This window comes from Vicugna pacos, chromosome 10 (assembly GCF_048564905.1).
Source record: "Vicugna pacos chromosome 10, VicPac4, whole genome shotgun sequence".
NCBI lineage: Eukaryota > Metazoa > Chordata > Mammalia > Artiodactyla > Camelidae > Vicugna > Vicugna pacos.
Window position 1 is genome coordinate 30,196,231 of NC_132996.1, and position 13,640 is coordinate 30,209,870.

The 13,640-nt window shown below is 35.2% G+C and overlaps 1 protein-coding gene and 1 long non-coding RNA gene across 2 annotated transcripts in view; one reads left to right on the forward strand and one right to left on the reverse strand.

The window, feature by feature from the left end:
• LOC140698699 (uncharacterized) overlaps nucleotides 1–13,640 on the reverse strand; it is a 164,601-nt gene that overhangs the window by 28,771 nt on the left and 122,190 nt on the right. The gene's annotated exons all lie outside the window — the stretch shown is intronic.
• On the forward strand, nucleotides 4,666–5,628 carry LOC102540318 (olfactory receptor 52N2). The gene is given in 1 exon segment (XM_006219965.2): nucleotides 4,666–5,628. A coding segment is annotated over 1 exon segment (963 nt).

The window sequence follows — 13,640 nt, forward strand, 5'->3', positions numbered from 1 at the left end:
ACGTGTATGTATATTACGAAAAAAAGAAGACTTAGGAATCTGGCATATCTGGGTCCTAAGGAACCTGGCTCAGCATTTGGGAATTGCTTTAGGAATTATTTTATCCCAAATCATAGTCTAGGACTCCTGACAGTGTAATTTTTTATAGATAAAATAAAGATTATGTAGCTCTCAAAACTTTTGAACTTTCAGAATTAAATCCCTTGGGGAGACAGACCTGTCTTCTACCTTTTTCAAAACTTAGTGCAATGTCATGCACAAAACTGAAACTGAAAAAAATTTTTTGAAGAAAAATTAAATAATGTTGGTATGCAAACAATTAACTTTTATATGTGACCTTGTATTTAGTGTTCATAATAAATTTACTTATGAAGTAATTTTTGTATAGATTGTTTTGGATTATCTAAATATATGCCATCTCATTGTAAATGAAGAATTTTTTGCTTCTTCCTTTGCCTTTTTTTTTATTCTCATTGTCTTGGCTAGAATATCCCTCCTGCCCAATGTTTAACAGGAGGTACACCCTGAAATGATGGTTTGAGATGTTCAGGAAAGTGTAATTCACTGCTGAGAAAATAATCCTGGGTTAGCATCAAATAACTCACTACTGTGTAAGATATTGGCTCTTGAGTTTTACAGATGCTTTTTTCCAGCTCTCTTAAGATCTAATTGACATATAACACTATGTAAGTTTAATGTATTCAGTGGGATGGTTTGATGTATATACTGCAAAATGGGTATCACAATAAGTTAGTTAATGCATCTTTCACCCCACATAATTACCATTTTGTTGTTTCTACAGTGAGGACATTATAGCTCTACTCTCATAGCAACCTTTGAGTACACAATGCAGCATTAACTATAGTCACCATGCTGTACATTAGAGGCCCAAGAATTTATTCATCTTATAATTGCAAGTTTGTACCATTTAACCAACATCTCTCAATTTTCCCCACCATTCTGACCCTGGAAAACACCACTCTACTCCCTATTTCTATGAGTTTGATGTTTTTGATGCCACATATAAGTGAAATCACACAGTATTTTTTTTTCTCTTTGACTTATTTCATTAGCATAATGACCTCAAGGGCCATCAGTGTTGTCACAAATGGTAAGATTTCCTTCTTTTTAAAGATGAATAATATTTCATTGTATATATATATTTTTTCTTTATCTATTAATCCATCTATGGACATCTTTAGTTGTTTCCATGTCTTGACCTATTGTGAAAAATGCTGCAATGAACATGGTAGCAAATACATCTCTTCAAGAGGTGATTTCATCTTCTTTTGATATGTACCCAAACTTAAGATTGCTAGATCATATGATATTATACTTTCAATTTTTTGAGAAACATCTATATCATTTTCCACAGTGGCTGTATCAATTTACATTCCTACCAACACCAGTGCACCAGGGTTCACTTTTCTCCACAGCCTCAACAGCATTTATTATCTCACATAATTTAATTTAATCAACTATAATCCAGTGGACACATGTGGTAGGGCTTCTTGGAAGAAGGGAAATTATATGAGGAGGTAGGAGAATTAGTATTGTTAAAATACAGTCCATCATTTGGAAGTGGTCAAAGGGTCATTGGGAAGTTCAAGTCTTTGAGCATGAGCTCCCCACATTCCTTGGACCTGCAATAAATGGTGGTGAAGTGTCACCTTGTGGTGAAGTGTCAGTAGATTGGCTTTGCTGCACATCTGGCAAGAAGATCCCAGTTCAGTTCAGTGACAAGACTACCTTTGAAAAAGACTGCACACTTTGACAGAAAATGTGTTTATATTTTAGTACTGAAAATGCCTACCAAACAGTCAAGCTAAAGCTAACACTTCCACAGAGATGGATTAAGAGGTGAATGAATAATCAAAGTATGAGAAAAACAACTGACTAAAAGCACTTTTAAAATGTTCAAAATCACTACAGTGAAGTTAGTTTTAAGTCAGGTTAACATACCAAAGAGATAGTATTCTCACCAGTTCAGCTGGGGAAAAGAGAGTAAACATACACTAACTAGTACTCATAGAGGGACAGTCCACTAACTGTGTGTGGCAGGGAAAGTCAGTACAAGTTTTATGGAGATGATTTTTTCCAACATTTATCAACATAATTGAGTTGTCCGTGCCTTTTGATCCCACAAACTTCAATTCTATTTCTGATTATCTTAAGAGAGGAAAAATTCGTAGTACAAGTAGAGTTGATTAGGATATCCATAGAAGAATTATCTTTGATAGTAAAAATTAGAAACAATTTAAATATTCAAGGACAATGAAATGCTTGATTAATTTTGTTGCAGCTATTGGGTGGAAAGATAGTTTAACTCTTGAAAATTTCAATTTCAGGGCATACAGAACATGAGAAAATGTACATAAAATAGTGTTAAGTAGGGAAAACAGTTAAGTATGTGCAAAACTTCATATAGTCTGAAGTTTATATAAAAACAGAGTATTATACATAATAATTATAAAATGATAGGACCAATAGAGAAAACTTTTTAGAGAGCTTCACTGCAATTACTGGTGATTTTTCCAAGTTTTTATTATACTATAGTTTTAGATTTTCTATATTAAAAATGTATTTATTTTGTAATAAATTTTAAATGATGTTCATCTCCACCAAGCTTGATGGTCATATTTCTCACTTGGGAAAAGCATTAAACTTAATGTGTTTTTGTCTTTGTTGTTTCTTTTTCTACTTAAAAGCTTCTAAATGCCGATCTATTACCACCAGACCCAAAGTTTATTCCCTTTTAAACAGATTCCTCTGAGAGATCTAATTGTGGAGAGTCAATCAGCCTGGGGCATCTTGCTGAAGATTCTCCAGGGAAACCACAAAACCTATGTAAGAAGATGCCAGCCCAGATGTTGAAGAACTCCTGAAGATTCTCAGCCATGAACAGGGATTTGCTTGTGCCTAACGCTGAGGTGAGTTCAGACAATTTTCAAAAATAGCCATTTTGAAAAAAGCAGGGACATTGCTAGCTGAGGAAACGATGGCCTAGAATATGGGCACAAATAATAAAAGATCGAATTAGCAAGAGGCAATGGATTTCTCTTTCCCTTTCACGTCTTAAAAGTTAATGGCTCTTTTTCTTTCTGGGTGGCTTCCACTAGACTTAAAAGATGGTGGACACTGGGGATTTTTATTTTAAACTTCCATGGTCTAGGACTGTGAGATGATAGTTTCTCCACATGATGACATTTCTGGGGAGATCTGGGAGAACTCTTTCATAGGAAGAGATTGTTTACATGAGATGCAGTCAGCTTTGGGATCAGAGACCATGTGTCTCTGAAACTTGTATTCGTTTGTATTTCTTTTGTCCATGGTGGCTTCTATGTACTCTGACCAGTAAAAGTAGACACAACAGTGATTTCTAGGATATTTAGGTGACAGGAATCTACACATAATTCATGCCCTCACACTGCTCGTATCTATTGTTCTGCTAAATGGTGGGGGTGTTTAACACTGACTTTGCTTCATGAAGGCTCAGGTTTATGCCAGAGCTTAAGCACCATTTTATTTTTTTCAAATGAAATAATTTAACCATTTGGAAACTTCAAATTGACTCAAATATCTCTGAGTCTATAAATTTCTTCAAATATTATTGAATCCTTTCTACTACCCTACAAGAAATAGCAATCCAAAGATACGGTTTTCTTTTGTACTGATTATACTTGTCTAGTTAAAACAAAAAGAAATATTGTTTAAATTGATGCAGTAGACAATCAGTAATCCTTAGAACTGCAAGGGCATCCGGAGTGTACATTTCTATTGAAATAAATAGGGAACTATTTTTTTAAGCAGAAAGTAGAGAAGCTAAGAAAGAAAAGATGCTTGTATCAGAATGAATTAAAAATTTTAGTAAAATTTTTACTAAAATTCTATAATACTTGCTAATGATTTAGAAATGGAAGTACTTTATTTTTCTTCTAAGAACTCCCTTTGAAATTTCAAAGTGTGGAATTGTGATATTGACATCAAACAGTTTGAATGCCAGCCATATTGAATCCTTTCTAATTCAAACACTCACTTATTTACATATCTTTTATTAAGTAACTACAATGTATAATCTTAAGCAATATATATGGAACATTATTGGAAAATTTTACATGGATTACTACCTTTCTTCATAATCTTCAAGACAGGACAAAAGTCCTGCTGAAAAGAATTCATCAAATTACAGCAATCCTCTAAATATATCAGCATGATTTTAATGGCAAGACTCAGGTACAACTAGCATGTGAAGAATCTGAGTAAAGAGAGAAGACACGGCTTATTGAAGGAAGAAAACCATTATAGCCCAGTTTACAGCTTTTTATCAAAATGTGGTAGAGTGCAAAAGGTGTGCTTGAAAAGGTGTAGAAAGTAAGGATAGTTACTTAGAAAGTATGCCATGGGACATGGAGTAAAGTAAAACTGCCCTGTTTAATTCTTTTTAGATAATGTAGATCAAAGAGTCTTTTGCTAGAGCTGAGGGGAAAAAACAAAAGAACAAAAAGCTATCCTCATTATCCTAAAAAGATGAATGGTTGTAACTTTTGTGGGTATCATTGTCCAAACCAGTCTCTTTTATTTGGTCTCTAGCCCCACCTCTTTCTCTCCTCTGCAGAAAGCAATTGCTGACAAAGAATGTAAAATGCCCTCTTCTTGTCAGCCATCATGTCTGGGGCCAATATCTCCAGCCTGAACCCAGAATTCTTTATCTTGAATGGTGTTCCTGGGCTGGAAGCTGCACACATCTGGATCTCCCTGCCATTCTGCTTCATGTACATCGTTGCTGTTGTGGGGAACTGTGGGTTCATCTACTTCATCAGCCAGGAGGAGGCCCTGCACCAGCCCATGTACTACTTTCTGGCCCTGCTCTCCTTCACAGATGTCACCCTGTGCACCACCACCATACCCAATATGCTGTGCATATTCTAGTTCAGCCTCAAGGAGATTGACTTCAATGCCTGCCTGGCTCAGATGTCTTTTGTCCACATGTTGACTGGGATGGAGTCAGGGGTGCTCATGCTCATGGCCCTGGACCGCTACGTGGCCATCTGCTACCCCTTACGCTATGCCACCATCCTCACCAGCCCTGTCATTGCCAAAGCTGGTCTTGCCACTTTCCTGAGGGGTGTGATACTCATCATCCCATTCACGTTCCTTACCAAGCGCCTGCCCTACTGTCGAGGCAACCTCATTCCCCACACCTACTGTGACCACATGTCTGTGGCCAAAGTGTCCTGTGGCAATTTCAAGGTCAATGCTGTCTATGGTCTCTTGGCAGCCCTCCTGATTGGAGGCTTTGATATCTTCTGTATTTCTGTGTCTTACACTATGATCCTGCGGGCAGTGGTGAGCCTGTCATCTGCAGATGCTCGTCACAAAGCTTTCAGCACCTGTACATCACATATCTGTGCCATTGTGATCACCTATGTCCCAGCTTTTTTCACTTTTTTCACCCACCGTTTTGGAGGACACAATATCCCTCACCACATACACATCATTGTGGCCAACCTTTACCTGCTACTGCCTCCTACAATGAACCCAATTGTTTATGGCATTAAGACCAAACAGATTCAGGAGGGTATGATCAAATTTTTACTTGGTGACAAGATTGTGTCTCAAGACAAATGAATCATAAAATAGATACATTGCTTGGGAGGTGGAGGGGGCAGGTAAGAATAAAAAAGAAGTTTGTAAAACATGTAAGTAAATTTGTAAAAAGAATACATTTGTAAAGATGTGAGATGTTTGTTAAAAATGGTATTAAAAACATGAGTCCTCTAATATGTAGATTCTGGAACCCTTTTCAAGAATATATTATTAAATGTTTCTTCTGTGTAAAGTTTTGCCAAAGAAGATAATGCAGCGTAAAGAAGTAACATACTCATTTCTTATAGATTTTATGTTTTACATAAGGGTTTATAGATTCATGTCTAGCGTGAACAGACAGGTAACAAAATGAGAGATGCCAGCCTAGTGTCAATGTACGCATTGTGTTTAAGAACAGGAGGCTGTGGTGATGTGGAGCAAGCACGTCCTCTCCATAAAGGACAAATTCTACTCATATCAAAAACATTGCCATAAGGGTAATGTGGGCTTTGTGTTACAGTATTTTCCACTATTTTTTAAGGCAAGCTAAATTTGTATGTTTTGTGAAATCTCCCAATTTTAACTATTGGTTAAATATTTTTAAATACTCTTTATTTCATTTTAGACATGTCTAAGAGTTCTGTTTTTTCCATTTCATTAGTCTGGGACTCCTGTTTAAAATGCACATAAAATATAGTTGTGATATTATCAGTCAAGCAGGCAAATACATTGATTAAATTGCTAGCATATGTCATAATTCATTCACTCATTTACTCATCATTTATTTTTTCAGATACTTATTTAGGTTATATTATTGGTCATATCTTGGGTTTAATGAAAGAGAAGCAGAATTAAGTATAATCCAGTCCCTGGCCTCAAGGTCCTCAGAATTTAGAATCTAACCAAGATCACAAAAGGAAATAAATATTAGAGAAAGAAGAGAGATGATAAATAGATTCAGTATGAGGGAGCAAAAAGTTAATGGGAAGGAGCTGGGGAAAACATGAATTGTGGACTTATGTAGTTCCAAAGCTTAAATTTTGTGTCTTAATTTCTAGCTACTAGGCTTAGACAAACTAATCTCTTAGCATAATTCCTGACATATACTAACCACTTAATATATTATAGCTAATATTATTATTATTATTATAACCTATAAGTTTCAACTCTGATTCATTTTGAACACCATAGTTCAAGGAGAAATGTTTTCAGTTTCACAGGCAGTACAAAATCAGTTTTATATGGGCAAGTTTTCATTGAGTTCTCACAAACATGTCATCAATATCAGTCAACAGTTTTTTTTTTTTTCCTGGACACCTCTCATGCGATTGGCTTACATGTTATTTCCTGAAAAATATAAATGAATCCAAAAACACTAATGAATTTCTAGCCTTAGAAGAAGATATAAAATGCAATGGAATCATTATTTTAAAATAACAAGGTAAGTGTACAAAAATAATTATTAAAATGAAAACTGAATGATTATTAATAGCTATTGGAAGTGATAAGGAAAGATTTTACATAAAAGGTAGTATATAAGATAAATCTTGATATGTGTTTAAGTATTTTAAGAGGAAGCAGATGGAAATTTTTTTTTAATGAAACAATATATTCAAACTATTGAGGCTAAACAAAGAATAGGAAGTTTTGGCCTACAAATGTTTTAGGATGATCAGAGGTAAAAGAGAAAGGAGGAGAAGAAAAAGACATGGCTACAAGGACAGATAGAAGCCCTATCAGGAGGTGCCCTGTCTGTGTTTTGGCATGATCTCCATGCATGCCAAATACTGCTCTTCAACTTTAAGAGATACTAAGTGTCTCAGAATTACCCTTGAGCCTAAAGTAGCCACAGCCCGATTTGTTTCCTTCCTAGAAAGCTCATTGCTTCTGCATAATCTGTCTCTTAAATCTGGCTCTCCCTCCTTTATCCTCCTCCAACTTTCTTCTCCTTCTATAGCAACTTCATTTTCTCAGTTTCTACTCACTCCCATGGTTCGCCACCCCAGCTTCCCAGCATTCAAATCATTCTTGTAGAGTGGAGATTCCTCATGTCCTTCCATAGTTACTCTCTTTCAAAAGTTGACTGTTTTTCCCTCACAGAAAAGGGTTTCTAGAAAAATAACAATAATAATAAAACAACCACCAAAAACAGCATTTCTTTTCCAAGGACTTTTCCAGGGCTTCTATACTCATTTCATCCTAAAAACAATGGAGGATAATACTATTTCATGCCCAGTAGACAAGCAAACTGAGGCACAGAGAGACGAATAACTAAGTGAAAGTCACATAGCCAGAAAGTTATAGAGTATGGATTTAAACCTAGACCATTTGGTTCCAAAATCTTTTATTTTAATGTGTCAATAAAAACAGTTAATCAATAGTCAATCTAAGAAAAACTGACACAACACTGTAAACTGACTATATTTCAATTTAAAAAAATCTAAAAAAAAATAATAATCTAAGAAAGAAATGGAAAATTTTATTTGAGCCAACCTAAGGATTATAACCCCTAACCTGGGAGAAGCAAGGCCATAAGTGTGTTCCATAAATCTACTGGGTCCCAGTAGGAGCTACCCAGATTTTTCCTGGTTGTCCCAGTCAATCAGTTCCAAAACAATCACTGGTTCTCAAGGTAATGATACATTGATGTTGTTCATCATATGAGTGCATAAGGCACTCATCTCAATTTCCTAGTGCTATTAGGCTGATTATCGTTAGTCTGATTTAACTGTTCCCAGCATAAGGGTCACTATACTAGAAAGACCATAGCCTGGTGTTAATTATGTAAATTCATCCCATAATTGAGGTAGAGTCCCTCCTAATAATTGGGAAATTATATTCTTTGAAATTTAGCTCTTTGCTCTGATGGAGCATGTGTAACTTTAAATAAAATTCATATTAACAGCCATGGTCAGAACAAGTATAATTGATTGGCCAAGCGAAGTGGTCCCATCTAATAATATGAATAGCTATTGGCCAGAACAGAACTGTAACTTCTTTCTTTTAAAGTAAATTCCTAAGGGCCATCCAGTTAGAGCCATGGAAAGGAGAAATCCACCAAGGTAACCTAGGAGTACTGGACTTAGATAATTGGACTGACTTTTGATACTTGCATATGATTGAGCCAATGAAAGAAACATATTTGTTTCAAGCAAAAGTCATCAAGATAACTAGTATACAGGGTGCCATATTGGGTGAGCTGTCTACTTCAGATGCTGTCTTCTTCTCATCCAGGAGTTGCAGTCCATTCAGAATAGGCTTGATATGACCCCTTCCAGGATGGCTGTAAAGAGTCCTTATCTGCTGTCTTTTCTAATGTGCATAATCTTCTAGTTTCAGGTTCTGGGGCTTCTGATCTTCATCTAAAGATAGATTACTGTGATGAGCCATTAAGGCTGCTGGGAACCCTGTGTAAGCAGGGTACAAGGTTGTTTTTCCAAGGGGCTTCATAGTTTCATAAATTTACCTTAGTTTTTTAAGGCTGTTTGATCCTATCTGATTCTACCTATGTTCACAAATATAATATTCCAATCAAAGCCATGGTAATATAACCAATGTTTCCAACTATGTCCTAATATAAGAACAGACTATTATTGAACTCATGCAAATAACTATATTGCCATAAAAATAAGAATGTTCACTAAGAGTTTCCAAATTCTGGCAAGAACAGAGAGAAAAGACAAATGTTTCAATTCTGCTTACAAAAGTATAATTTACCAAATTGCTGTAAGTCATAATTAGCTTAAGGGAAAAGATTTTGTTATATATGGAAAACAAAGATTAAAAGCCAGTAATACTCCAGATAAAAACATTAAAATTATAACTATCTTCATCAGTTCATTCAGTCCTATGTTCACTCAGTTCACTCAGTCCTATGTAACTAATTCTTGGTCTTAATCTTTTAACATTTTTATCCCATTTGATAGGTTGTCTTTTTGTTTTGTTGATGGTTTCCTTTGTTGTGCAAAAACTTTTAAGTTTAATTAGGTCCTGTTTGCTTATTTTTACTTTTATTTTCTTTGCTTTTGGAGACAGATAAAAGAAAATATTGCTATGATTTACGTCAAAGACTGTTCTGCTATGTTTTCTCTAAGAGTTTCATGGTTTCTGGTCTTACATTTAAGTCTGTAATCCATTTTGAGTTTATTTTTGTATATGGTGTTAGAGAATCTTCTAATTTCATTCTTTTAAATGTAGCTGTCTCATTTCTCTAGCACCACTTATTGAAGAGAATCTGTTGCATTCCTATACACTAACAATGAGCTAGCAGAAAAGAAATTAAAGAAACAATTCCATTTACCATCCAATCAAAAAGAATAAAATACCTAGGAATAAAGCTACCTAAAGAGGTAAAAGATCTGTACTCAGAAAACTATGACAGTGATAAAAGAAACCGAAGATAACATAAACAGATAGAAAGATATACCATGTTCTTGGATTGGAAGAACCAATATTGTTAAAATGGCCATACTACCTAGGGTATTCTACAGATTCAATGAAATCTCTACCAAAATACCAATGGAATTTTTCACAGAACTGGAACAAAGAACTTTAAAATTTATATGGAAATACAAAAGACCCTGAATAGCCAAAACAATCTTGAGAAAGAACAGAGCTGGAAAAATCATGCTCCCTGACTTTAGACAAAGCTACAAAGCTATGGTAATCAAAATAGTAATGTACTGGCACAAAAATAGACACATAGATCAATAGAACAGAACAGAGAGCCAAGAAACAAACCCACATACTCATGGTTAATTAATCTACATCAAAGGAGGCAAGGGTATACAATGGAGAAAAGACAGTCCCTACTCCATTCTTTAGCTCAAGATTGTCTATAAGCCTTAATTGTCTGACTACATTTGGGTTTCGTATTTTTATAAGGCTCTCATACATAAAAATTTTGTTTTTCTCCTATTAATCTATCTTACATCAATTTAATTATTATAGCAGCCAAAGAACCTAGAAGGGAAGAAGGAAAGTGTTGCCCCCTACAACTCATCTGTCCATTTGCTCCACAAACATATGTTGTGCACCTTCTAGATACCAGATACTGTTAAAAGCAGCAAGGTATTTCAGCGAACGGAACAGAGTCCTACTCATGCAAATTGCTTACTACAGGCTTACTACTCTTCTCCATGATGAGGTTTTTGAGCTCAATGAGGTTTTTATTTTTCTCTTTAATAGTCAAGCACTTACTTCCTTGATTTAGGCAAATTCTCATTCTAAGTTATTCATTGCCTTATTTTTGTATTAGCAAGGACTAGGCATAACTTATACAACTATTAACTGAAGACTATTTGAAATAAACTACACATCAATAAAATTCAAAATTATAAAGCATTAGATGTTAATAAAGAAAAAGCATAGATTATTTTTCAAAGAACAGAATAAATACTGATACTAGATTAACATCTAAAGAAAGGAAATGAAGAATCAGGATTCCAAAATTAGAGGGGATTTTTTTTCTACATAGGTCTTCGAACCAGAGGTTGGCAACATTTTCTATAAACAGCAAGACAGTAAATAATTTAGGTTCTGCAAGCCAAGATGTAAGAGTGAGGATAATATGTAGTTATCTATACAAAAGATTTATACAAAAGAAAAGCAAATTTCTACGATTTTTATTGACAACATTCAAAATATAGTAAAAATTATTTAGCACATTTTGCTGGTAATACAGATCTACTAGTGAGAGAATTCTCATTTTGTGATGACATTGCACTTAAGTGGGGCTCAAAATTTCTGTCCCCCCTCATCAAAATTGATTTCAAATGTTCATCAGTTAATGCTGATCTGTAATGAGATTTGAAAAACCCTTTCTACATAGATAGGTACTATCAAATACTGATATCAATTCCTTAGCAAGCAATTTTAATTAAGTATATTCATCACCTGGAAAGGCACTTACAGAATCAGACTGAAGTTTTATCTTGATATTTCCCTTTTAGCAATTTTATTATATTGGAGGTTGATCACTTCCAATGGAATATTAGGTGTTACTTTAACTTAACTCCTTCTCCCAGTTTTAGAAAGCCCTCTTCTACCCTCAGAAATCAGCAAGTCTCCTGCCCCGTCTGTGTCTTGCAATTTTTTAAAGTACTACTGTCTTTAAAATCCATCTATTTCCCATCCCACTTCTGCTTCTAGCTATAATGAGGAGTTTGTGGTTCTGTAATGGAAAAGAAAATATGTGTGAGAGAGACATTGTCTATTATAGGCAGCATTTTGTATCTCTCAACCAAAATATTAAGAAAACATATTGTGTATAATAGAATAGTTATTCCATATTTTTAAAGTGTTGTGATTATTCACTCCTTCCTAACCCAGTGATTTCACTCACAATTCTCTGTAAACATGGGTGAGGATGTTAATTCTGCCATATAATTATTAAAGCACATGCATTTTTCAAACTTTATCCCATGTGCATTCATTTCCTTCAGGGTCACAAAATGTGATTTATCTGTGACAAGATTTGGGAATTTTAGTACCCAATTATAATTCTCCTTTCTCCTGCTTAGTGATATAAATTTCAAAAATTAGGATTTTTTATTAACCAGCCAGTCCTCTATCTATCAGGCTATCCTTATACAGTGATGCTAGTATTCCTATATTATGCCTTTTACCCTAAGACAGAGTTCTGAAACCTAGAGCTTATTGATTTGCACTGAGTTGAAGATTGACTATTCTCCAATGATTCCATGCAGTCAAATAACTTGGAATCCTATGAGGAAAATGGTGTGATCAGAGGGGAGCTGGAGTCCCTGGAGCTGTAAACTCAGAGTCTAAAATACTGAAATGCTATCAGTTCTACATTTGCCTCTATGGAACTAGAATAGAAGCAGTGGCACTGGAGAGTGTAAAATAGTTGTATGTTGTGATCACATAACAGATAAAGAATTAGAGTTCTGTTTGGAGACAGAAGCTGGAAACTGGTAAGTAATTTCCCGGTTAGGGTGAGAAAACAAAGGAAGAAGATGTGGCAATATAGCAAGGCCCTAGAAAAGGAAACTAATGTACTATTTGATTAGCTTTTTCACGTATTATTCTTAAAAGAATCTCCTACTCCTTCTATCTTGAGTTTTCTGCTGTTTGTGGCTGAAAAAAAGAAATAGAACACATTTGAGGTTATGTGTAAATAGGATGGCCAATATCCTTGGTACTTTACTCAAGATTCCTGGAAACAGTTTACCGTGGGAAGCTAAAATTAGATGACTAACTGAGACCATAGAAGAAGAATATTGATGAGTAACTTCTGGATGGTGTATATATCACTGTCATTGGATTCCCAGCCAGTGTTCATTGTTTACACTTTTGGTGTACAAATAATTATGCCAGATCTACCGAAGCAGATTTATCAATTGGAGACTCTTTCTTCAATATCATACATTGTTACACTGCCCATGAAAAAGGAAATAAATATAGATGTAGACTGAGAAGGACTGGGGACTGAAAATAGGAGTGGATGCGGAGACTGTAATTCATTCAAAGGTTATTTAGTGGTCAACATGTTGCTACATTCAATAATAAGTCTTGGGGACAGATTTAAAGGGCTCAAATACATTTAGGTTCTTTAACAATACTGGAAGCGCAACGTAAATCTGGAGAGTAAGGTGTTAGCAGACCAAAGTCAGATCTGCTTGCCTGACACTCAGCAAAGTCAATCTGTTTACACTGGGTTATGGTGAAGGAAAGTACAGTGTTTACTGCAGAGTGCCAAGCAAGGAGAATAGGAAGGCCATGCTCAAAAGACCCAAATGTCCTGATGACTTTCAGGCAAGAGTTTTTAAAGACAGTGTTGAGGGGAAGGTTGTAGGATGTTAGATCAACTTATGGACATTTTCTGATTGGTTGGTGGTGAGGTAGCAGAGTGGTGTTTCAGGAATCTCGATCATCAGTCTTCTGACTCCAACCAGTCTAGAGTCTATGTGTTTGAGGTGAGCAATTTTCACCTGGTGAGAATCTAGTTTTTGTAAAAATAACTTAAGAATGTGCATCAGACATTGTTATCTGCTTTCTTCAAGGAGAACTAGGTTCTTATGACCTTATCCCAC